This window comes from Pseudomassariella vexata (genome assembly GCF_002105095.1).
Source record: "Pseudomassariella vexata strain CBS 129021 chromosome Unknown BCR38scaffold_3, whole genome shotgun sequence".
In the NCBI taxonomy this organism is placed as follows: Eukaryota; Fungi; Ascomycota; class Sordariomycetes; order Amphisphaeriales; family Pseudomassariaceae; genus Pseudomassariella; species Pseudomassariella vexata.
Window position 1 is genome coordinate 1,937,240 of NW_024467958.1, and position 24,266 is coordinate 1,961,505.

General features: G+C 52.0%; 10 protein-coding genes across 10 annotated transcripts; 5 read left to right on the forward strand and 5 right to left on the reverse strand.

The window, feature by feature from the left end:
- Positions 1-327: 327 nt before the first annotated feature.
- BCR38DRAFT_334589 (uncharacterized protein) lies at positions 328-2,790 on the reverse strand (the record flags this gene model as incomplete). Its single annotated transcript, XM_040855331.1, has 2 exons — positions 328-817; positions 1,232-2,790. 2 exons carry the CDS (start codon positions 2,788-2,790, stop codon positions 328-330), a joined length of 2,049 nt encoding a protein of 682 aa, XP_040718968.1.
- Positions 2,791-5,928: 3,138 nt separating this feature from the next.
- BCR38DRAFT_136579 (uncharacterized protein) lies at positions 5,929-7,396 on the forward strand. The gene is made up of 3 exons (XM_040853597.1): positions 5,929-6,139; positions 6,201-7,058; positions 7,133-7,396. The coding sequence occupies exon 2, from the start codon at positions 6,222-6,224 to the stop codon at positions 6,927-6,929; it is 708 nt and encodes a 235-aa protein (XP_040718969.1). The 5' UTR covers positions 5,929-6,139; positions 6,201-6,221; the 3' UTR covers positions 6,930-7,058; positions 7,133-7,396.
- On the forward strand, positions 6,987-10,060 carry BCR38DRAFT_464055 (uncharacterized protein; the record flags this gene model as incomplete). The annotated part of the gene is made up of 3 exons (XM_040862660.1): positions 6,987-7,084; positions 7,133-7,993; positions 8,126-10,060. The coding sequence occupies 3 exons, from the start codon at positions 6,987-6,989 to the stop codon at positions 9,633-9,635; spliced, it is 2,469 nt and encodes an 822-aa protein (XP_040718970.1). The 3' UTR covers positions 9,636-10,060.
- Positions 10,061-10,474: 414 nt separating this feature from the next.
- On the reverse strand, positions 10,475-14,167 carry BCR38DRAFT_482177 (uncharacterized protein; the record flags this gene model as incomplete). The annotated part of the gene is made up of 4 exons (XM_040863468.1): positions 10,475-11,103; positions 11,157-11,893; positions 11,947-14,014; positions 14,125-14,167. The coding sequence occupies 4 exons, from the start codon at positions 14,165-14,167 to the stop codon at positions 10,475-10,477; spliced, it is 3,477 nt and encodes a 1,158-aa protein (XP_040718971.1).
- Positions 14,168-15,646: 1,479 nt separating this feature from the next.
- On the forward strand, positions 15,647-16,424 carry BCR38DRAFT_424022 (uncharacterized protein). The gene has a single exon (XM_040859623.1). It carries the CDS (start codon positions 15,689-15,691, stop codon positions 16,148-16,150), a length of 462 nt encoding a protein of 153 aa, XP_040718972.1. The 5' UTR covers positions 15,647-15,688; the 3' UTR covers positions 16,151-16,424.
- Positions 16,425-16,880: 456 nt separating this feature from the next.
- On the forward strand, positions 16,881-17,242 carry BCR38DRAFT_424023 (uncharacterized protein). The gene has a single exon (XM_040859624.1). It carries the CDS (start codon positions 16,976-16,978, stop codon positions 17,135-17,137), a length of 162 nt encoding a protein of 53 aa, XP_040718973.1. The 5' UTR covers positions 16,881-16,975; the 3' UTR covers positions 17,138-17,242.
- Positions 17,243-18,507: 1,265 nt separating this feature from the next.
- On the reverse strand, positions 18,508-19,644 carry BCR38DRAFT_455584 (60S ribosomal protein L5; the record flags this gene model as incomplete). The annotated part of the gene is made up of 3 exons (XM_040861816.1): positions 18,508-19,372; positions 19,466-19,503; positions 19,642-19,644. The coding sequence occupies 3 exons, from the start codon at positions 19,642-19,644 to the stop codon at positions 18,508-18,510; spliced, it is 906 nt and encodes a 301-aa protein (XP_040718974.1).
- Positions 19,645-20,167: 523 nt separating this feature from the next.
- BCR38DRAFT_335706 (HAD-like domain-containing protein) lies at positions 20,168-21,157 on the forward strand (the record flags this gene model as incomplete). Its single annotated transcript, XM_040855400.1, has 2 exons — positions 20,168-20,221; positions 20,360-21,157. The coding sequence occupies 2 exons, from the start codon at positions 20,168-20,170 to the stop codon at positions 21,155-21,157; spliced, it is 852 nt and encodes a 283-aa protein (XP_040718975.1).
- A 160-nt stretch (positions 21,158-21,317) lies between these two features.
- BCR38DRAFT_507817 (uncharacterized protein) lies at positions 21,318-22,097 on the reverse strand (the record flags this gene model as incomplete). Its single annotated transcript, XM_040864957.1, has 1 exon — positions 21,318-22,097. A coding segment is annotated over one exon (621 nt), but the record flags the coding sequence as incomplete, so codon positions are not given.
- Positions 22,098-22,624: 527 nt separating this feature from the next.
- BCR38DRAFT_136644 (uncharacterized protein) lies at positions 22,625-23,558 on the reverse strand. Its single transcript, XM_040853599.1, has one exon. It carries the CDS (start codon positions 23,259-23,261, stop codon positions 22,701-22,703), a length of 561 nt encoding a protein of 186 aa, XP_040718977.1. The 5' UTR covers positions 23,262-23,558; the 3' UTR covers positions 22,625-22,700.
- Positions 23,559-24,266: the final 708 nt, after the last annotated feature.

A 24,266-nucleotide genomic window follows, 5' to 3' on the forward strand; every position in this document is an offset into this window, starting at 1 on the left:
ACGACATACCGAATGCTGGCACTGTTCCGAGACACCTCTGGCAAGAGACATACCTAACACAGACTTCCATCCACTCACTGATATGGATATAGCTCATTGACAGACAATAACAACACATCTCAACACACGCAGAGATGGTGTATGTAGCAAGTAGTATGTACTCAAGTATATATCGACTTAATGAATGTATATCTTCATAAACTCATTATAATTCATAAACTTCCCACTTTTCCTTTTCCCCATTTCCTGGTATATGTTCCCTGTCCCTGTCTCCGGTCCTACCGTCTACCCCGACCCCGACAACCAACCGCCGCCCATCCATCCCCCTCACGCCGGACTGAACAGGATAGGCACATCCATACTCGTCTGCATCGTCCCCGTACTCACAACTGGCGTATTGCTCCTCCCGAACAAACCCTCATGGAACCGCATCCGCATCGCCATGCCCGCCGACACGGCATTGGTCATATCTTTCCCATGATGATGATTGGTTTTGTTGTTCGTGCTATTATTGCCGAACCCCTTCGACATCTTCTTGGCCCCATGGAACTGCTCCGATAATTTACTCAACACAGCCTCCTTGGCCTTCTTCAACGCCGAGGTCCGCATCGCCACATCCTCAGCAAGCATGCGCTGCTTTTCCTCCGCCTCGATATCGCGCTGCACGGCCGTGATCTCGCTGCATAGCTCTGCGGTGGGATCATAAACCGCTGGCTGTAGTACAATAATCGGCATCGAGGGTTTGGTGTCGAGGATCGGGGCCGAGATGTCCATCATCGACATCATCCCCGTTTTAGTCTTGTTTATAGTCCCCATCCTAGACTCGATAGATGAGGGCGAGCGGGAGGGGGAGACGGCCAAGGGAGGCGTCATGGGGCGGAAGTACTCGTCGACTGATTCGCCGCCTTCGTCTGTGGGAGACCAGCTCAGCTCGGGCTCGCTGGTGATGACTTCGCCGAAGAGGCGGTGGCTGGATTGCGAGGCATTGCTGTCATCGTTGTTCAGCTCGCCGAAGAGGCGCTGCGTCGCGGACCGGGCGTAGCTTGTGTCTAGCTCGCCGAAGAGGCGGGACTGTGAGCGGCAGTGGAAGGCTTGAGGGGGGGTGACGGGGGGTAAGTGAGATTCTAGTGCGTCTTGTTCTGCCTGGTTGAGACTGTCTTCGGATTTCTGGTGACGGTGATGATGGTGATGATGACGACGATAGCCATGCGGGTGTGGGTGGGACCGGGACTGGGACTCCTGGCATTTCTCGTGGCGTTGCTCGTGCTCGCGCTCATCATCGGCATCGCGGCTGTGGTGTCTCCTCTTGCGGCGACGCTTAGTGATGCGACGCTTCTTCATCTTTGTCGAAGGGCAAAGACTGGCTTGCCGAGCGGCCTCAAGATCGGATGCGAGCTCTTCGACATCTTCATACCGAGGCTCGGTAGTCCCCACCGCGAAGCTATCTTCACCGTACCCTTCGTCGTACTCTTCGCCATTGATTATGTCAAGTTCAAACAGCTCCTGCGATGCGACTTCCACTGCTGCGGACGGGGATGAAGGCAAAGCATCCTCTTGCGAAGGCGAATAATGGACTGGACGAACACTTCCAACTTCGGATATGCTGCCCGTAGAATGGCGTGACCAATGATCGCTGCGAGACGGGTTGTTCATCAATGGAGCCAGCGCCTCATCCCAACTGCCGTTGTTGATGAGAATGACATTCTCAAAGTCGAACTCGCGGACGCAGTGCTGATGGTCCGCCACCAACTCAGCAACCTGCGGCGCGTTCATAGTCGCATTCCGCACCGATAAATACTTCAGCTTCCGGAACATGATGGGTTTCCGGGACGGTGCTGGTGGGAGCGGCGACATGGGCGACGTCACCTCATTGAACAGCTTCCTTGAGCTGCGTGGTGGCGCAAACAGCGGATCGGCTGCAAGCGATACTGGACATGGGCCTTTGCGACCCAGCCAAGCGAAAGTGAACTTCTCCAGGCAGGTCGAGAACGTTCTGATATAATCATCGATCACCTTCAAGTGATCGAGGCCGGGCGAGGGGCCGTAGAAATCCCACGACTCCACTGAGATGTTCAGCTTGCGAATCTGTTGCCACCGGCGGCCCGCCGAAGGCATGCAGCCGAAGCCGGGTACATGGCGCAGGTATATGAAGGCCGACGGATGCACTGACGACAGAGAGAGTTTGGTCAGCTTTTTCAGCGGCGCTCGCTCCAGTGATATCCTGAGGCTGATCAAAGCATAGTCGACAATGTCCCGCCGGTATCTCTCCTTGGCATTCTGGCCCGGCGTCTTTATGGTGAGGTGTCTCATGTTGGGCAAGTGCTTCATCGCATTAATGAAAGAAGGCACGTTGGAAGCCGCATGAAACATGGGTGGGTACTGCTGCGTGAGGATATCGCCCAGTTCAGTATTGGAGAACTTCGGCCTGGCCAGAACTGATGCCATTGAGGTGTGGGGGGTATATAGAAAGCTGATCTCACGCCCAGTCTCGGGGTGAACGAGCGGAGGTAGGAACGTGGCGTCGGAGTGTGGGAGGTAGAAGGTCAAGTGTTCAATGTGGTGCCCTATCCGCGACAACGCCTGGATTCTGGATTGTCGGGTGAAGGTGTTGGCGCTGAAGGTCAGGTGGGTTCGTAAGAACAGCCGCTTGGTAACGAGGTTGCAACATGCTGAAGAGGCGACTCGCACATTGCAGATGTCCTCCTTGGATAATTCCTCGAAGAGCTTCTCGCGGATTGTGTCGTTTTGCCACAGGCAATAAAATGCTTGCGGTGCGGATGCTCGTGCCATAACGTTCGCATGTCGTATTGGCAGATATGAGAAGTATAGACAGCCGTTGTGAAGTCTTGTTGACTCAGTTGCGGATGCGTCGAGGTAAAAGTAGTGTCCGGGACATGAGAATGAACGATGATGTCAATTGGTAATCAAATGGATAAAAATAGCACAGGAATCATGTGTTGGCTATACAGCCGCTATACTGCGGTGTGCGGAAGCTTGAGTGAGGCTATTCGCAGTTCATGCAATCTTGCAAGCGCCAGCGGAACCTGCAGCAGAGCGAGTGTGCTGGCAATGATAGACTAATAACGCAAAGACTCTTAGAGTTGAAAACAACTCTATTCAACGGAGAAGAAACGAAACAAGAGAATGGGTCAGGCCACCGAAGGCCGTCGTCGACCCAGTTATACCCCATTGCGTTTACAACCACCTACCTCGCACATGCTCCAGCATAGTCCCCAAGGATCGTCGCTCGACCTCAGGAAAAGGCGTTGGGTCGAGGTTGGTTGGTGAGTCACGCTCGATATTAACTGCTGCAAGTCGCCATGCACCACAGAAGCACTCGACAGAAGACCAAATCGCGGACGCGACGCCTGACTTATACCGCGATGTGCGCGATGACTGGCCCGACAAGAGGCCACTTGCATAGCTTATATGCGGCTCTATGCAAGCGGTCTGCAACCGTCTCGGGCACTTGAGCTCTCAGCCAGTAGGACCATGTGAGACGACCCGATGGGTGACAGGAGAAGTGCTGTGATGGGTAGAGTGCGGGGCGCAAAGACCACTAGCAGGGCTCTCCGCCAGGGCCGAGACTATGTGACCAATTAGGCTGCAGGGACCAGAAAACGAGTGGCTGGAACAGCGCGCTTCGCGTCTGTTTCGTGTTCTGCTCGCGTCTCTTGGAGTCGACTATGTCCCTTCATGTAAAAGACTTAAGCGCTCCCGACTTTAGGGACTTGCCAGCGAGGGTTTCGTTGGGCATTGGACAGCAGAGGGCAGTGGGAGTCCTCGATTCGGTGGACAGTGGCACCCACTTGGAATCTACCCCACAGGTGACACGCTGGCCGGGTCTTCAGGCACGTAGGGCCATTACATTCGCTGGGCGGACTGCTGGACGATCTGTTTCGAAACGTCTGCTAGGCTTGCAGAATTCGAGGCACTCTTCGAGGTGCCGCATGGTCCCTGGCCCATCTTTACCCGCAAGAGGTGGCCGCAGATAGCGATGCAGGAAACCGAAACCGGCCTCTCGGCAATCAATTTCGCATCTGAAATCGCCACCCTTCAATTTCTTAGCAGCCTTGCGACACACTCTGGCCGTCTTTGGTGAACCGCTCGTGGAATCGGGCTTGCGGGGCTGATGGACTCGGGTGCGCATGAATTGCATCGCGCTAGATTTGAATGGTGGTTCGCATCACAGCCCTAACCGAACCTCAACTTACGATGATCTCTGGACCACTCATCGACCCTTGCCGTAGAAAGTGCAGCGTGGGTCTTGTGTGTCGCAGAGACGTGGAAGCTTCCCAGTATGACGTAGAATCGATGCCACGACCTTCGGATGTGCTGTCCAGTGGTGACGAGCCAGTCCCAGATCCACATGACAGCAACTTACCGCCCCGATTCCGGGAAATGTAGTTCTCGTCACAATAGCCGAGGAGAAACCCGTGCTTGGACTGTGGCAGGCTCTCGATATGTCACTCTCTGCCCACCCTCGCACTTCCAGAGAAGCTGCACGTTTGAGTTTCGGGGAAAATGATGGTTGTGGTAGACGCAATGGGACCACTACGTCATCCCTAGCTTCGTCTTGCCGAAGAACAAGAGCGACGGGCAGCCACGGTTGCCGGTGTGGCAGGACTCGGCAGGTCACAATGCGCACACTGAGTGAGGTATTGCACGAACGCGTCGCGAAAGTTGCACCATGGGACCCAGATTCCTCAAAGGGGTCGTATTAGTACGCCAAGACAGCACCGCGCAGATAGTAGCTGCGCTCCGAGCGTGTGTATTGTCAACAAAGTTGTAGAGGGTGGACTAGACCGCTCGAATACGGGGAGCCCTAGAGACTGTAAGTGCATCATCATCGCTCGAAGGACAGAGGTAGAAGGGACAGGATGCAGGCTGAAGAAGCCGAGCCATCCGCTTCAAAAGGGACGTTGGCATTGCTCATCGACGAGTGGTTGGTGAACTTGCGTTTCCGAAATCAACTTAGCCCGCCCATCAGAGCTTGGCGCTGAGCGATTTAAGGTTGAAGCTCTCACGGACTTGTAGCTGTTAACATGGAGCTGGGGTGGCCCGGGACAAGCCGGAAGGCTGAGGGGTGACTGAACGTGACCAGAGACATTGGTCCCTTACTTTGGAGACCTGCGAGGGGTCGGTAACTTACCTTTCCTTTTTTCTTTTTAGCGGTCGCAACATTTAATACGATTATCATCAATCAAATGATCGACGATGCGAAAGAAATAAATTCCGAGCTCGTTCGCGTCGATATAGGTTGTACTGAGAGTCTCGCTTCTTTATCAGGCAACTAACTTCTCGTGCGAGTGAACTGACCTGACCTCTGAACCATCCCAACCCCAACCCCAACAGCAGCCCCCAGTTCCAATCGCCACAAGGTACTGCATAGTAGCTCTTCCCAGCTGACAGGCAAACAAGCCCAGCCAAGCAACCTTGCAAATCTAAGCAAGGCATTGGCCCATCTGAAACGCACCGAAATCAAATCACCACGCAATAGCTAGTTGGCTAACCTTAGTGTTTAATGCTTCCACCAGGAGAAACACCAAACACCCGCTACCCGTGATTATCTCTATGGAAACTTCATGCGATTGTTCCGAGTCCCCGCTTGCCAATGAAGTGCAAACATATTTCCGAGTCTTCCAGTTTTCAAGTGCGCTTCGTAGCGCCCGTCGGCCGACGATCCGAGTGTTCATCCGAAAACTTCAGTCCACAACGGGGGAGGCAAAGCCAGTTGTTCCAACTTCCCTTCCGTTGCCCCTTTTCTTCTGATCTATCGCCGGGCATATTTGCCCCCTGCGCACTAAACGATGCTAATCCTCCTGGTTGGACTAATCGGGACCAACGGATGGTTGGGGTTTCTCGCGCAAGGAGTCTGAAACGACGCCACTTGGAGGCTGTTCCTAATCACAAAACATGGCATGGCTGAGCTTGGGCTGTCGACTTCCGTTGCAAGTGCCACAAGCGCGTCGAACTCTAGAAACTTGCCGGGTTCAGAGCTTCGAAGCGTCTGATCTACAGAGGGGGTATATCGCATGTACCGGCAATCGGGCATATCCCAGGCGCATGAATGATCCTCCCTTCTTAACCAGAAATTACACTTCATGCCCCGGTGAGCCAACAGCATTCTTACGACGACGTCAGCACTGCCAACTGTCTTCAGCTTAACCTTACGAGCTATCTTACGAGCTATCTCAAAGCAGAATGCATGCGGTGCAACCATGCCCTCCAAAGATGACCAGCCTATGCAACCCAAACTCCATGTACCTTACTCGGATCCGCAGTTTGGGATTCGAGTTTCCGCTGCATGCTGCTGGTCATTTGCAGGACCCTTCCATAACGCAACCGGCTCCAAATGTCGACTGCGACCTCGCAAGCTCACAAGCAGGCTGCCAGCGCAATCTGGATGGACGAATGTTGCAGTCAGAGAGCGGTGCAACTGGCATTTGCTCCACGCCACGCGCGCAAGCCTCCTTTCAAACACACTAGCATCACTCGCTCTGAGTCGTGACTTGTCTTCCAATGAAGTGGTCATGAATGGCAGAACCATAGGCCACCACTGCTTTGATTGGTCTATCCATCCGTTAAATCTAGGGATCTATAACATAGAACCCAGTCTAATAGTACTGCCATGCAACTTTGCAGGGAGGCCTGGGGCTGCTCATCCACGGCATAGGCTCTGTCCCTTGGCTCGCTGGCTCCTTGATTGTGAATGGTTTAGCAATGCCAGAGCGGTCATGGCGGGGTATGCCTGCGACTTTCTAGTCTCGGATCGGGCCCCAGCTGGCGGCGTTACTACAAAGATGCTGTGCGCCTTCGTCCAGGCGTTGAGACGTCGACCCTTTTTGGTTTCCCTTACTCTTATTCACATCGACACGCCGCGGTGCTTGGTAACAAGAGAATTGTACCTATCGTCTATTGTACTCTAGACGCAACTAATATCGGGTCCTTATGTCTTTGGTTGGAATATTCGCATCAGCCCCGGCATGGAAATTGTAATACCGCCTCGGGATCATGGCAAGGCTACGTTCAGATACACTTGGGACAAAGATGGAACGGTACGCAACCTCGAAGCGCTGGAGAGGTGCGCCCCGTCTCATGGCACACAAGATGAAGTCTAACATTGTCGCAGGATACAAGAGGGAGACGAGCCAGAGTCAGCACCAGAAGACATTAGGCCCACCACAGCCAAAACGGGGACTACCCGGAGGGTAAGAAATTCCATGGCAGCCTGGCCATTCCATCGAGCGACAACATCAAACGTCACTTCTATACCTATCACATCAAACTTCCGCCGGCCGACGTGGCAGCCGAAATCCTTTTTCAAGACGAGTGATGATTCCGCCAGCACCTACAGTAGGAGCATCGTCCCGGACTATGTTGTCAACTACATTAGAGGCGAGACGCCAGAGACACTGGCAAGGAGGAAAGAGCAGAGGAACTGGGGAGAGCGTAATGTTATGATCACGCCAAAGCGGGAAACCTTCTACTCGCGAGCGGCCGAATTTGAAGACCCCTTCGCGTCCACGACGGATCTTAGTCCCAACGGCCCTAGTGAAAATAGGTACGACAACGAATGGCGGCAACGAGGGTTGCGGAGATTTCTCGAGGGGTGGCGGGCCGGTGTCGTATTCAACATACTGCTGTCAACCCTAATATTTTTGGTGGCATTAGTATGTTTTGCCGTTGCGGTTTCGAAGGCAAAGTCTATTTCCGAGATCGCCATTTTCACCGGATCATGTTCGATGACGTCTAACATCAACATTGGAACCCACATCGTCATCAACGTATGCGCCATTGTCCTCCTGGCCGGCGCCAACTATATTTTCCAGGTCCTGTCGAGCCCGACGAGGCTCGAGGTTGTGGCGGCGCACAAGAACAAGCGGTGGCTAGATGTAGGCATCCCGTCCATACGGAATTTGTTGCAGGTATCGGGATTCCGGAGCTCTCTAGCCATCGTCGTGATCTTGGTTGCGGTCGCAACTCACGTAATGTGAGTAGGCGGCAGAGTCCTACCCAGCAGTGGTTGCATGAGGAACGAACTCGGATGTGGTGATTTACTACCGTGTTTGAGCGGTTCACCTTCGACCCAAATAAACCCCAATTCAGCTAACACTCGATACAGTTATAATGCAGTAATATCCACATCTCGAACCGGTCTTGACTACGACGTTGTCTTCGTAACCGAGACCTTTCTCAGCGGCGCGCCCTTTAGCAATGCCACAAACAACGAAGGCGGGCTCTCCAGGCTGGAACTCTTAGCCCTCCAAGACGCTGCCAGCCAGAAAGACTTGGTCAACTTGACCACGACGACGTGCTTGCAGGAATTCGGGGGTGCGTTCGAGACCTCGTTCGATGCCGTGATGCTCGTGATCGACATCGATGTGACAAACAGCTCCTTGGTTCAGATCGACAAGCCGGGGACTTCGCTACATGTGTATAGCACCAACAGCAACGACGATGACGACATTATGGCGCTTGATGGCTCAGCGGTGCTGTACTGCCTGGCTCGCGAAGGCTCAGCACCCCAAACCTGTGCTGTCAATGCCAATATCCTAATGCTCGGCATCGTGGCCTTACTAAACCTGGTCACACTGTTCATTATGGCTGTAGTGCTGACCCGCTCATCCTTGGAGCCCCTGGTGACGCTCGGCGATGCCCTCCGCTCCTTCTTGCGCAACGCCGACGTCACTACCGACAACAATTGCCTCTTGACGAAGACGGATGTTTCTCGGGGTCGCTGGAATTTGCGCGAGGCCAAATACTTCATTCCCAAGCCGCACTGGTGGATCTCCACGCCCTCGGCATCGCGCTGGTTCCTATTCATGTTCAGCTGGCTCCTCATCACCGCGCCCGCTACCGTGGCACTGGCCGTTCTCCTCATGGCCGCCAACCCATCCGCCGGACTGCCTCTCCTGACGGCCTTCGGCACAGCCACACCACACACCACCTTTCTCCTCCCCTCGCCCGTATCTACGGACCAGATGGCTCTCCTCTCCGCCGCCCCGCAGCTCCTCCTTGCCATACTGTACCTAACCACAAATTCGCTACTGACGACGTACTGGCTCTCTCACGAACTCTCTCTTTTCTCCGTCTCTCCTCGTCCTCTCCGCGTCTCGGCTGATCGCGTCGGCGCCCAGACGACGTCGCTATATCTCACGTTGCCGCGGCCCGTGTCCTGGTTTCTGCTCATGCTGTTCGCTACCATGGGATATGTACTCAGTCAGGCTGTGTTCCCAGCCATTATCGACATTACTCCCGCTTCCTCTTCGACCACGCCCTCATCAACCTCGGACCGCACAACCGCCATTTCCCTCTCCACCCAAGCGCTACTCGCGCTCGTAGCCCTCCTCCTCGTCCTCGCGATGACCGTAATCAGCCTCGGCTTCCGGCAGGCGCCCTCTGCCTCTGGCGACTCAGTCGAAAAAGGGAACCCCCTCGCTCTCCGAGGCGGGAGTTGCAGTGCCGTCCTGAGCGCCAAGTGCCACACCGACCTGAGCGAAGTCGACCACGACATTTGGCGGAAACAGATCAGCTGGGGCGTCGTTGGCGAAGGGCTTAACATAGAGGTCGGGCATTGTGCGTTTAGTGCTGTCGGGGTTGGGGCCGTGGATGGGGGAAGATTGTATGCTTGATTTGTCTGAGGGGTTGACGCATAGACATATGCAGACGTATAACACACATACACATATATGAAAGCAATAAAGAAAAGAAAGTGCACTGGAAAGGGAAATATAATGGCGTTGGGAATGATTGCAGATCCAACGGCTGGTTCGGCGGCACTGAGCCACGATTAAATGGTTGGTCTCCCGTTGTTTGATTTGGGTCGGTTCGGGTCTGGTTACTTATATATACCCTTTTATTTATTGTACGGGTTGTGCAGAGACGAGAATGGGGTCCTCAAGGGTCCAAAACCTGGGACGGGGACAGGAGACGAACGAGGTTCACGTCGACAACGGCAGGCATTGAGATGTGTGTTTCCTGGAGAACACACCAAGGGCTGGAAACCAGAGGAATTTTCGCAAGTACCAAATATCTAAGTTCACGAATATCAACCGATCGATATTGTCCAGAATATTGTCCAAATATCACGAATCAAGAACAAAATGACGGTATCCTTTGTCTGTCAAGCGTGACACGCGAGTCCCTACATACTGAGGTTGTGTATCCAGTGTTTGAATTCTAGGTTCTATGCCAAGTTGACTCCTCCATCAGTGGGCCTGGCCGGTCTTTGAGGATACAACAGCCTTCTCCTTCCTTAATACTCTCTTCCCTCTTTACTCCACCACCACCGTCCCAAATTTGCGTGTTGTTTTCCGGCTTTTTGGCTCATCGTCCAAGTTCGATCAGGCCCGACTCACGATGAAAACTTGGACGAAAATGTGACCAATTCGTTGCAGTACCCAGCATTCGATGTACTGTCCCAGTACAAAGCTGTCCCTGCATCTGTACATTTGTTTCACCCCCTCGGAGTTTAGTCTGCGATTGCACTTTCGTCGGCTAATTTCGCAGGCGGCGTGTCCTCCTTCGCTCCATTAACATCAACCAGCACGTTGGCGCGAGCTTTATGTTGGGATTCGATGAACCTATCCCAGTAAACGGGATCCTTGTCGCGCAACCTCTTCATGATATCTTCCTTGTTCTCCTGGAACGTACGCATGGCGCCCAGCTCCTCGGTTTTCTTCCTGATATCCTCGTCCTCAGTTGCAATATCGTCAACCACACCTTCCAGACTGCGCACGTGGTCCGGGTCAATGAAGTACTCAGGGTTCGTGAAGATCTCGTTATGTTCTTCGCGCAAAAACCCACGACGGAACTTGTGACCCACGCGCAGAGCGTGGCCTTCTTCCTCGGCGAGCGCCTTGGACGTGGACACCATCGAGTTGGACCGTGAGCGAGAGGGTGGCCGCAGCTCAGTTTCTAGTTCTTCCGTGTCGGAGAGGAAAACTGCGTCATCACCTTCGGTGGAAGAAAGAGATGTGCCAAGTTCGGGAACCAGGGCTGCCGCATGTGGGGGCGTAATGAGGAGTCGAGTCTCAGGGTACTCGTCCTCAAAGCGGTTAATGATGCCGGATATAGTTTGATCAAGGAACACGAGGCGAGCTGTATGTGTCAGTGAACAAAATATATTCTATTCAGGGTTTGGAGACACTTACTGTAAGTATTGATGTCCTCTCTAGACGAAGCCTTGGCTTTGACTAGAGCAGGTTGCAATCGAATACGAATCTTCCGTGCGCTGGCAAGCAGATTCTTTGACATGTCCTTCGCTTTGCCCGACGATACCGGAGTTGTGGGAGTGATCTCCAGATCTCTGACAAATTCGCCCGACTGTCGTCCGGAATCATCACCACGGTTCTCCAAGCAGCACGCCAGTGCCTTGACGACGCCTGTGCCGCCAATGACATAGTCTTCGTCAGGGCCGACACTGACATCGTCGTCATCCGACTCGACGTTCGATGAATCTTCTTCATGACCAACAAGGTGGCGGAGTACATCTGGATATCTGATGTGGCGAGGAACTTGTTCGCCCGACGCAGAGTCCAATAGATCCGGTGCCATACGCATGTTTCGCAAGCAGTAGGCCACAACCTGATTGGCTAAAGCCTTAATGATCTCGCCCGACTCCGCGCTGGGGTAGTCGATGTCAATCTTGACAAGGGTATCCGAGACGCGAGATGCTGCCAGAAGCGAGGCATACAAGGCGCATGCCTCCTCTTGTGTCTCCTCTGTTTTGGCATCCGCCAAATTAACCATCCTCGGATTTTCCAGCAGATTAATATGGGCTAAAGTCTTGATCTCGGGTAGAATCTCTGCTAGGGCGATAGCTTGCTCAGAGGACATGGCCACATCTGCGAGATGAAGCCGTCTGAGAGATTCCATGTTAGGAAGATACCTAGTATGCCAATTAGTGACGGGGCACAGTTTGCTGTGGGAGATCAAACTAACCTTCGAAGCAATCCAATGGCGCTGGGATCGGATTCGCAGAGATCAGTATTATGAGACAAGTCGATGAACCTGAAGTTCTTGAGCTGCGTCAGCTTTGGGAAGAGCTTGCATAAAGAGCCTGGTTTGAGGTTGCAGTCAGCCAGGCTGAGTGCCCAGAAGGTCGCGTCGTTCTCATCAACGGCATCAGCAATCACTTCAAGATGGTCTCTCAAGTCGTTGCCGCCAAGATCGATGCCTTGGCACTTCCCTCCCCGAAGATACTTCGCGACCTGTTCTAGTCCTTGGATATCCAAGTCATTGTTCGCAAGTCCAATTCGGGATATACCCGACTTGAGCGCACCATCGATTATGTTGCCGAGCTGACTTGTCGTTATCCCCGTTTCGCCTATGTTAAGAAGTTCAAGCTCTGAACCGGCCAGTCGCTCACCAAGTGCTTTGGAAAGGAGAATTGACAAATCGACGGGGGCCACCGGGTTATGGCCATTGTGGAAATGAAGATGTTGAGATAATGGTGTTTTGGGAGGTTCAGATAGAGCGGGAAATGCGATACTGGAGAGGTCGAGGCACTTGATTGAGCGGCACATGTGAATGAACAGGCAGATGTGTTTCCAGCCCTCAACCCCGAGTTTGTTGTTTTTAAGGACAAGCCCCTCCACAACGCCACCCTGTTGGGTCAGATCTGCAGCTTTCGTGATGGATCTCCTTTGCCTAGTGTTGGGTTTCCTCGAGGCTAGTAACCCAGCGAGAACAACTCGGACCCCTTCGTCCGTCAAGCCGCAATTCTCCAGGATGACCTCTTTCACAGGCACGACGGCGAGGAAGTCTCCCAGTGTCACCAAATCCGGTAAGGACATGAAATACCCCGTGAGGTCTAACCTTTCTACAACGCCGCAGCCATCGGTAGTCTTGGGCAGCTGAGTCGTGATTTTGGTCAAAATATCCGTTTCTCGTAACTGGCAGCATCTCCGGTATATGCGAGCAGGATTCGTCGTTGGGATAACCTGAGGCTTGTGAGCCCCTTTTGGAGCCGTTGCTTCTTCTGAGGATGAGTCGCTGTCGAGATGAATCTCCATTGGAATTGCCCCCTTTTCAAGAGCCTCTTTCAGCTTTTGCTCCTTTTTCGCTTTCCGTTCAGCCTCACTCTTCTTCTTCTTTTCCTTCTTACGGGATACTTCTTTTTCAGGTTTCGGCTCGTCGGTGGACTCCTGTCCATTCGCTTTCGGTGCTCCATTTGTCGTCGCATTTTCCTGTTTCTCAGTCTGTTTTGGTAGGTCCTCGCCAGTGGCCTCTTTCTGCTCCTCCGCCGTCTTTGGGCGTTTCAGAGCGTCACCCTCGCTCTTTTCTGTGCTCTTGAGTTTTTGCGTCTTGTCCTTGTCTGCAGAACCCTTGCACACTGTTTCCGACCCGGCGTATTTTGGCATTGGTGCGATCTCAACATCGACACAGAAAGCGACGCGACGGAGTTTTGACGGATTTAAGTCGTTCAACCGAGGCCTTTCGCGCTTCTTATCGACATTCAGCACTTTCCGTTCCACTAAGCCATGGTGATTCTTTCCTGCAGCGAGAGACCCGTTTGACGAGGATAGTCGTCGAAGCACTCCCAGAAACCCTGGCTGCGCTGACCTGGGTGGCGCCGGAACATATGGGCCTTCCCCAGACTGTCTTGTTGCATGTGGAAGCACAGCGTTCTTATTGGGATTTATCTTAGGGAGAGGCGAAACGTCGTCGCTCGTAGGTTGTGGGGAAGCAGCGGCGGGAGGTGGTGTAGCGCCAGGTGTTGAAGAAAACTGGGAGGAGATCTTGGAGAACCACGATCCCCTCCTACCCGGCGACGTCCCATTTGCACTCGTAGGCCTCTTCTCCTCGTACGTCCCAGCTCGTTCAGGTATCGGCTTTGGTGGCGTTGGTGACTGCGAAGACTGTGCGGGTGATGGTGCGCCAGCGCCTGATGTTGAATTGCCGTTAACCGTACTTGGAGTCGAAGATTCTAGAGGCTGGACTGGCGGCACACTCGTCTCACTAGCTTGAGACAACGAGTTCCATTTCGTAGAATGCTTGCCTAGCCTGTCTGTACAAGGAGTTGGGATTAGCCATGACGACGGGGCCTCGACAGCAGGAGTGGGATTGAAAACAAACAGTGAAGGGGTCGTCGATATTGGTGGAATGTTTGGTCTATACCTTTGCCATGGGTCATCCAGCTCACATCCATGACCTGCTCCATCTTGATTGGCGATTGTCGAGGACTAAGTCGACCACAATGTTGGAAAGGGGGATTGTAGTGCGGCAACTACAATGTTCGCAAGATATTGCTGGACTCGGCGATATCGATACCTTTAGATGGGACCTCCGGGCGGAGTGGAGCTTGGGGGAGATGCGCAGCCGCTTGTATGTGTCGGTACGGAATTTGATGTGGTTTTCGAAGTAGCAAACGAGAACGTCACGGCCAGGTCTCGTCGACTGAGCCGCAGACGTGTACTATTCAAGAAGGGTGATCGCGCACATATCCAAAAGCACTATCTTTCTGTCGTCCTCAGCTCGTGGTATCGAGGGGGTCGGCCGCTTGAGTTTGAAATGTGGGGTCTGGACCTGACGGTCAGGAGCGACGGAGCCATTTGCTAGTGGGAGCAGAGGCCATTTCGTGGAGGGCAATTGGATCAAGACGACGGGATCTGGGCGCGCAACATAAAGCAGCTCGACCGAATTAAACAAATACTCCGGAGCTAAGCTGATGTGAGTATTATCAGATTGAAGACAAGTTGATGCAATGCCGATGTGAGCGCTTTAAGGTAAAGAAAGCGAGGCGCCAACACGTCGGACAACAGCCAAAAGGCTAGTGACAGGGACCCCTCGGCCCACCTCTGCATTGAGACCAATTCTTAGATCCAATCGCACAACAGAAAATGACCCTGTCACCAACGTCCTTGAACCTAGGCAAATGGACCCGAAGACGTCAGTCGTTCCCATTACTGAGGGGCAATTCATCTGATCTCCAGTAAGGGAACCATCTGATGCCACAACCACAACCGCTTGGCCACACAGCTTACGTCCTTCATATAATGGGTGTGACAATTTGTCCATACTTCCACGAACTGTCTACTCGTACTTCGTACCTAGGTGAAGTCTTGGAGGGTGTCTTGGAGGGTATCTTGTGCCTGCGCTGTTCACGCCCGGAGTTCTCCTCACAAGAACAGAATCATCATATGGAGCATGGTCTTATGAATCAGTCCACCTGCGGTTGGAAAACGCGGGTGCGCAATAAGGGAAATGTCGGAGTGCAAGGTTTTAATTCGCTTGTTGCTTCTGGCCAGTCTGGATTCTGTGATAGTACACTCCAGACTTCTAGTGGAAATCCTCTTGATCATGCTTTTCTGCCAATGGTGCCCTGACATGGAAGGTGGCCAGTCTTGCAGTTGACATTGGCAACCCACACTGGATTTCTGCATGCGGATTAATTGTTGCATCTCATGATCTACAGCATGTCAGCCCGCAGCGATCATACCGTGCGTGTATACCAAGGCGCAATGCGCCAAATGCTTGACAGCAATGCCAACAAGCAGGAAGATTCCCGAATTAAGTTATCAATGCCAGCCGCACTACGGTTCCAAGTTCATCAAGGAACCCAATTTAGACGTGTCTATATCCGTACCTGAAATGGCGCAGCACGCGCCGCATCTGAGCATTCGATTGCCCATAGTTTGATTCCTAACCAATTCCGATCTGAGACCATCGGTCGAGCCGAACTATGCCTCACCTGCAATATTCCCAAATAGGAGATATGCCGCGATCAATCCATAAACATACCTTATATAACAAAAATCATGGTAAAAATTACCAAGCCAAGTTCTTGGGTTGCCAAAAACGACGCCATCAAACGCAATTTAGGATCTCCTCCGTATCAGAGTCGAAACCCTTTGTGAGTGTAACCCAAGTTTGTCGCATATGGACAAACAGGTCATCAGCCACTACGCATATTTGCATCGTTATCATGGATTCGTCTCGTCTCATTCAACATAATAATGGCAAGTATCCGTCGAAACGAGACATCTACACAGTGGTTACAGATTGTTCAAGGACATCAGGTATGAATGATCAGAAGACTCGGTTCAATCTTACACTACAATGCGATAATCGTATTGGAGTATCGCATAAAACTGAGCATCTGGAAGCTGTATTCAAAATGCTAAAACTCAAACCCGAAGAGTGAAATATCCGAAAAAGACAAGAGTAAAGTGCAGACTTGATGGGCAACAACGTGAACAGCATGTAACAATCTATTGAATGATAACAGAAGAAGAAGAAGAAGAGGAAGAGAAAACACCCCATTTCGCGCAACAGAGAAGACGGAATCTTCAAACAATTCTTGCTGTGAGTTGTTTGGGCAAGCCAGGAAGGAGCACGACTTGCAATCATCCGCCTCCGCATCACATTGACTATTGGCGTTATGGGGCTCAACCACATACATTACTATGTAATTGCCATATTTCTATTGTGCCCGACAACGCAGTTGGGTAACAAATACAACACTAAAATACTCCATTAACTTCGACTACCAATTGCGCTACCAAACTATGGCCGAATTACCCCGAAACCGCCCAAATGGAGAATTCGCACCTGACGCTGGAGCCGCTGTAGTTACCGCCACCGCAAGTGGTCAAAATTATGTAGCCACTACAGACGCGATTGGCACTAAGCGGCCCCAGACTATAGGGGACACTATCAAGACCTACAACTGCACTAAAACAACAGAATCAATCCAGTACGCGGCGACGTGGCAGATTCAAGACCACCGACCGAGATGAGCGCCACATCTGCCTGCAGGTTTGCCGGGACCCAAGGGTCAGCTACAGTACACTGGCAAGGCGCGCGGGGCTCAACATTAGCCCCAAGACCCATTAAGAGGACCCTTAACCGTCACAACTTTTAAAAAAAAAAGGTGTGTCGCCAAGCTGATATTATTGACGGAGGAGGACGTAGAGCAGAGACTGGACTTGCGCAGAAATATATCCCTAGTGCTAAGTAATTGGGGCTAATGAGGTGCCTTTTCTCCCACAAATGTACCATGTCGAACTCCCCTGATAATGCGGGCATTTGGGTGATGCGTCATGTCTCTGAACGCTTCCGGCAGGACCTTGTGGACACGCATAGTTATGGAAAGTCCTGGGTTTCTATTGTGGTCTGGTCTATGACCTGATCACGGGATGATAAGGCCGGTCTAGTCAAGTTGATCTACTATAAGAGGGATCCGAATACCCCTCGCGGTAGAGCAACCTCACAGTCGTATCATAGCGTACAGGAGAAAGGATTACTTCCATTGTGTAAGCCTGTGGACCACTTTATACAGGATAATGCCAAAGCACATGTTCAGCTTAACCAAGGGGTGGCTAGAGGAGCACGGCATCTGGACATTAAATAGCCGGCCCACAGTCTGAATTTGAACCCTGTAGAGCACGTCTGGCACGCTCTCAAGAAAATTCATGAAATCGAGCCTAATTTTGCCAATTTGAAGAAGAACATTACCCACAAAGCGTGGGCCAGAGAAGTAATCCAGATGGCGTGGGCAGAGTTGGATCCGGACCTGGTAGTGAAGTCGATGCGGTCTATCCCCGATAGGATAGGATCGCCGCTGTGCGAAGCGCCCGTGGCTGGTACACTGATGATTAGAGTATACGCTTTAAGGAAACTCTTGTAGTAATTCCCAGGTTATTTGAACGTGATTTGCCTGAGAAATAGCCCATTGAAGTCCGAAGGTTGTTATGTAAGGTGGGGTCCAAATAACGGGGTAACGGATGAATTTGTCCACAGATTGTACCTTGTCCTGTCAAATATCGTAACTGTTTACCAACAGTAGGTAAGCCGTTAACATCAAGTTAAGAGTCATTTCCCTGATGATATTATCAACATTGACAGTTCTACAACCTAAGCCTCCTCACTAAAACACCTAAACACTATCAATCCTCAGTAAACAGCTTCAGTACGTAAAATTTTGACTGCCTTCCTGCTGGTAGCCTGTCAGCGAGCATTCTAATCCGGGATGCCTGTGGTATATCATCCCCAGTTGACGCTTCCTCATTTGTATTCGTTGTTGGTGTTGTTTTTGTGTGTTCAACATGAGCACTCCATAATGGGATCGTGTCTACGCATCTGCTCGAGATGCCGAGATAATTAGACCGTCCGAAGCATCACAGGTGATCATTTACTATCTCCATGAGACCCTGCATGTGCTTGCGAGTATTGACAGCATCAGACAATTTTCCTCAACGGCCCTACGGGTATGGACGACCAAAGGTCTTCTACTGGCAGCGTACATTTGCCCCGGTCTAGTCACTACGTTGCAACAGGAAAACAGAAAGTGAAAACGGTACATTCCAGGCAACGCTGATCGGTGGAATTGAGTCATTTAGTTGTCAAAGGGAAGAATCACAGTTTCATTAGCGTGAGGTGTGACTGATCAGGTAGTTTGTCAATCATGATGAGCCTTTTCGTCATATCAACGCCTAACTACCTGGAGGCAAAACCCCAAACCGCATTAAAGTCAACCGTTTTGCAAACCCAACCATTCGTTTATTCGTCGCGGAGCTCGGCAATCTTGGCCTTGACTCTCTCCAGCTTCTGCTCCTTGGTGGATTTGGTCATCTTGTGCTTCTTAGATTCGGCCTTCCACTCGTCTTTGCTCTTCTTGGGCGCATCGCTCTCATACTTCTTGAAGGGGTCCTCGCGGATGGCGGCGTGGGCCTCAGAGTACAGGTCCTCCAGAGCGTCAGCCTCGATGTCGTCATCGATGTACTTCTGGAATTGGGACTTGTAACGCTCCTCATCGTCATCAGCCAGAGTCTCCATGTACTCTGCAACGTGACCGCCAAAGATGTACTTCTTGAGGGTCTCTGCATCAAGCTCCTTGGACTCTATGTCGAAGCCGGGGAATCGGTTCTCAGAGTGGGGGATGAGGATACCACCGTCAGAAGCACCCTTCATGGCACCGAAGATGCGGGCACCAGTCGATGTTCGGTGAAGACCGACATCGAGGTGGGCCTTGAAGGGACGGCGCTCCTCGCCATCTTCCTCGGCGGCCTCAGTGAGGGTGTACTCTCCATCAGCTTCCTCGACTCCGGTGAAAGTCTCGTCAAGGCCGAGCTTCTTCAAAACACGGCGAGCGATGAGAAGACCAGTGCAGTAGGCGGCAGCCCAGTTGGTGAGGCCGTGCTCGATGCCGTAGGCGCGGAGCTCGTGGGAATAGGCAGCCGCGAAGACCTTGTCGCCGGTGATCTCGGAGGTCACGATCTGCATGATGATGTCGCGGTTGGTAAACCGGACGACCAGACGGTACTTGGGCGCATTGTACTTGTTCTTGGCCTGGGTGATCAAACGCTTGCGAGCGTAGTAATCGGTCTTGCCTTGGCGGCGGCGCTTGTACTTGGTCTGGAAGCGACTAGGGAGAAGTTAGCCAATGCCTCCTCCAAATGGCGACAGCGACCCAACAGAGGCCGAGTAGTGGACTTTGGAGAGTTCTCCTTCGACTTACCTGTAGTACGCACTGCTCTTAACTGCCTTATCGAACGCCTATCACAATAGTACCGAGTCAGCAATTGGCGCTTCAGAATTTTGGAGTATTCCGAAGCATCTTGCATTGACTCCAATCGAGAGCTACTGGGCCATTTCTGGCATTCGCACCGATGTCGTTCACAGGTTCACACTTACCATCTTGACTGGATGGCTGGTGATCAGCACGTTTTGTCGAATTGGCTGTTGGGAAGATGGAGGTGAAAGTTGTGATCGCGAAGGTCGAAAAGCACAAAATCTTTGTGGGAAATCGCTAATCACCCTGCTGCTTAACCCTGCCGTCTAGTTTGGTGGGGTACGAAGCTGAAGACAAGCTGCAAGTGGGATTGTGCGGTGGGTGACGACCCGGCTTGCCGAGACCCGCAGCTGGCAATTGCAGGCTAGGTGGCGCTTGGACCATTCAAAACCTGCAACTTCCCTTGGGCGCCGAGTGAGAAGTAACCGAGGCTCCTGGACGAGGGAATCCGAGGTAAGTGTGGCGTCTAGCACGCCCAGTACTTTATAGAACTTGATTTCTAGACTCCCAAACACAACTCCAGCCTTTTTTATTTTCACCCAAGAGACATTTATGTATGTAATAGTACATTACTAGACGCGAGATCTTGAAATCTCAACCACTGGAGAGTGAATCGGTGCCGCCTATTCTAAAGATCTGGGCGGTATCATGGCCACCGCAAAGCAGCCAAAGGTCATTCTATTTGACATAGGCGGTGTTGTCGTAAGTTGGTTCTTACTGCTCCCTTCATCTTCCCTAGTTAAGTGCAATTGTAATATCTCCTGTCTACACACCACTGCCCTCGAGTAGTTTTCATTTTTGCCAGTCTGCAGTCTCCCCACTTGGCCTAACATCGTGCAGGTCGTGTCTCCGTTTCAAGCTATCCTGGATTATGAACTCAGTTTGGGAATCCCACCTGGCTGGATCAACTATTCGATATCAAAGACAGCTCCAGATGGATTCTGGCATAAGCTAGAACGGGGCGACATCCCCATGGATGATGCCTATTTCGAGGGTTTCAACAAAGACATTCATGATCTTACAAGATGGGAAGCTTTCTACAGGCTCCAGCAGAGCAAAAACCCAAGGCTCCCAGAGGATGTACCCCCTTTACCCAAGCTTGATGGGCGGCGGCTGTTTAACGACATGATGACCTCATCAACCAGCCCTGATCCTTGGATGTTTCCCGCATTGAAGAAGCTACAAGAGAGCGGCAAGTTCATCATAGCTGCAGTGAGCAACACCGTCATTTTCCCGCCTGGCCACCCTCTGCATGAAGAGGACTACTTCAGTGGTCCCGTGAGGCGTATATTTGACGTCTTCGTTTCGTCAGCCCACGTTGGGTTGCGGAAACCAGACTCAAAAATGTATGAGTTTACACTCAATGCGGTGAACAAGTTCGCCATGACCCATGCCAAGGAACAGAAGGGACTGGATTTGGGAGATGGTGTCAACCCAGAAGATATCGTCTTTCTGGATGATATTGGAGAGAATCTGAAAGCAGCAAAGAAGCTTGGGTTTCGAACGATCAAGGTTAATCTGGGAAGGGCGTTCGAGGCCGTTGATGAACTTGAGCGTGTCACTGGCCTCAAGTTGGCAGGCGAACATCCCAGGATACCGATCAAACCCAATTATGGCAACACAAAAGCCAAGATATAGGGTCGTAATTTGTCGAAATATTTGTGGTACTATTCCTCATGTTGGACAGCCGTGCAATAGTCGATGTAAACGACAAAATTTCCGAAAGTTGGCGAACGCCCAAGTGTCTTACCACACGTCTAGTTCGACATCTTGCCAGGCCTTCTTGGCAATATACCGACACGGCGCGCCAACGACTCAAACCTACCCGTTTACTGCTAGAGCTTCCCACTCTTTCTGAAATGGGTACCTTGCCTTCTCCAAATCGGGTACTCTCCACTCAGTATAGCTGGCAAAACCCGTGGTGTTCAAATCAAACTGTTCATACGACTAATCAATATCAGAGGACGTGACTGGCGTGCCAGTAAGCTTGTCCATGAGAGCTATTTTTTATTATTTTTTTCCTTTTTTTAGATGACCATGCCTTCGTTTTACAGTAGTCTCTGAAGGGTTTCTTGCCCTTGACCCATCTTCGGTTCGAGGCCACCGCAAATTCATCTGATCCGATACATGTTCGATCACCATGCCTTGAACGCGTAATTTCAATCAGCATTCTGTCACAGCCCTTCAACCAACCTCTCCAGTGCCTCAGAACTTCGGCAGGCTCGTCAAAAAGTACGAAAGCGTTGCTACAGATCACGACATCAAAGCCCCCCCTCATGTCTAGGCCCGTCAACTCTTCGGGCATGTCCGGGCTAGTAACATCATGTTTCGCAAACTTGATCCTCGAGCCTAGCACGGGCTCCCACTTCTGGCGTCCGTGTGCTTCCGCCAGCATTCCACAGCTGACGTCAACTCCGATGACGAGACCCTCCAGTCCAACAGCATCGGTTGCAATACAAAACCTAGGCCCGCGTCGCAAGTGGTGACGAGAGTACGGTTGCTGGGCTTGACATCCACAATTTGTACCATGCGTTGCGAATAGTTTGGGTGGAACGAGGATTCGTAAGTTGAAGCTCGGGTATTGAGACGGACGTTAGCAAAGTTGGGTACCGGGGGAAGCTAACCTACCATTCCAAACTGTACTGAAAATTAATCAATGTGATGCTTCTGAATTATTTTAAAGGGCGAATTGATTGAGAATATATATTCTTCGACTGCAGGGTTAAGAACTTGTATCATCCAGCAAGGTGTTTCCCGTGATGAACGATCAGAGTTGTTCGTCCAAGCCGGTGAATAGTAACCGGTTGCAACTGCCCCTATGACCAAGTTGAAGTTGAAATGTAATGGCACTTGACTTGAAGTTGCGCATTGACTAGTGATTGTTCTAAGACTATGATTTGATAAGATGCATTCCATCCTGTCCGTTCACCGGCCTGAGTTTGAATGTGTAATATGAAACGCGGTGCTGGCCCCTCCGAGTTTGGCGCCCTCCCGATCGGGTCAAGCGCTGACGTAGCCCCGCTCGCCGCTTTTCGCCATTGGCCCATGGCAACGTCACCTCTTGCGCCGCAGCATATATAGGGCCGTCCTCCCTCCTGTCCTGATCTTGTACCCTTGACTTCACGCCCTCCCCTTTCCAGGCTTCATTTTCGCCGAACCCTCGCAGTCGCGCCCTCTTCCCTCATTTCGTTAAGATCCTGCGTCTTGTACCCTCCCGTATGGCTCTTCCTGAGGCCGTACTGCCGTTTCGTGCAGCGTCTGAGCTGACCACCGCTCGGCGTGTTCCCTCTCGATTCCGACATTGAACTTCGCTGCAACTACTCTCTGATTCCTCAACGGAGACAGTCACACGCAGTTCCCTCGAAATTTTCGAACCTCCTCCACGACGACGCATGCGTCCCCTTGCCCTACCCCGTCCCCCACTGTGTGCCACAGCCCTCCGCCTGTCCGTGGATGTGGAATCCCGGGCTGCCTGTAGGATCTCTGACGCTATTGGCATCGCCTCCCTGTCTTGGCCAATTACAAAAATGCCGTAGGCGACGATCGCGTGTTTGTGGAGATGAGGAGGCCTCCCTTTCTTCGCATCACATCGCAGGAGGTCGCGATTGGACCGCTTGCCAGCAAGACGGTGTGAAAGAGTTTCAGCCGTACTCCATGCTGACGCAGCCTTACTAGGGCCATGGCGAGGGATCAGCCTTTCCGGATGTGATGTGGCGTGATGTGAGGGACGATTCCCCTTCATTTGGGGCAATGGCAAGGCAGACACGTCATGCGAAGGTGTTGCAGGTTACGATAAGAGGGCGTGCAAAGCAGCGTCGTGCGAGCTCAGCCTGCTATTGGTGCTGACCGAAATGGTGTGATTAATGGGATAAGACTTTATGCGGAAGGGGCTGGGAGTTGGAGACAACGATGCAGCTTTATCACACCGACGAAGCCTTCACGGACCAACACCGGCGACGCCGTGGACCATGTGCTATAAGATTAAAGACATGATTGGCAGCGGCGGCGACGATATCCCTGTGAGGACTGCCTCTAGCTGTCTCGTCTTGTTTCGGCAGTTACACGATTGGCAGAAATACGAGGTGACTGGGGAGGCTGTGTTTTGGCGTTCTCTTGCTATCCTGTGGAGCGCAGCTCGCAGTTCAGCACGGTTTATCGCCAGGCTGCTGGGGTTGGTGAGAAGAGGTGTAGCGGAAGGCTCGCCCGTCTCTCATGTGTATATATTTTCCGCTTGTCCTCGAGCCGAACCGGCACGTATGCTTCTTAAGCATACACCCGGAAATCGTTCTTCCATTCAGCATTATTCGCAACCTACGCGTAATCGCACTCCGACGCCATGGCTGAAGTGGTGCTAAATAACGAAATATCTCCTACTTCTAGGATAGCAATCTCAATGCTTACGGGCCCAATGCCTACTGGGAACTCGCCAGATGATGCTTTGCCGTTATCCAGCGATGAGGAATCCGATGATGACGACTTTAGCGATGGCCAATTCGATACCTCTTTACCGCCGATTGGCGAATTTTGTCGGCGTGGTACCGGAAATGTGGACTTTGGCAGCACTATTGCTCCTGGTATGCATTCAAATTTTCTTTTCTTTGCAGCAGGTTGTTCTAATCTATCCTCTCGGCAGACACATGCTCCCAAGCTATATCCGGTTTTGCTACCGCTGCTATTAGTGGCGATAGCGATACAGAAGAACCATTGAAGGGAAGCGAGCCCAACGACGGGTCTGCCTTAATCCACC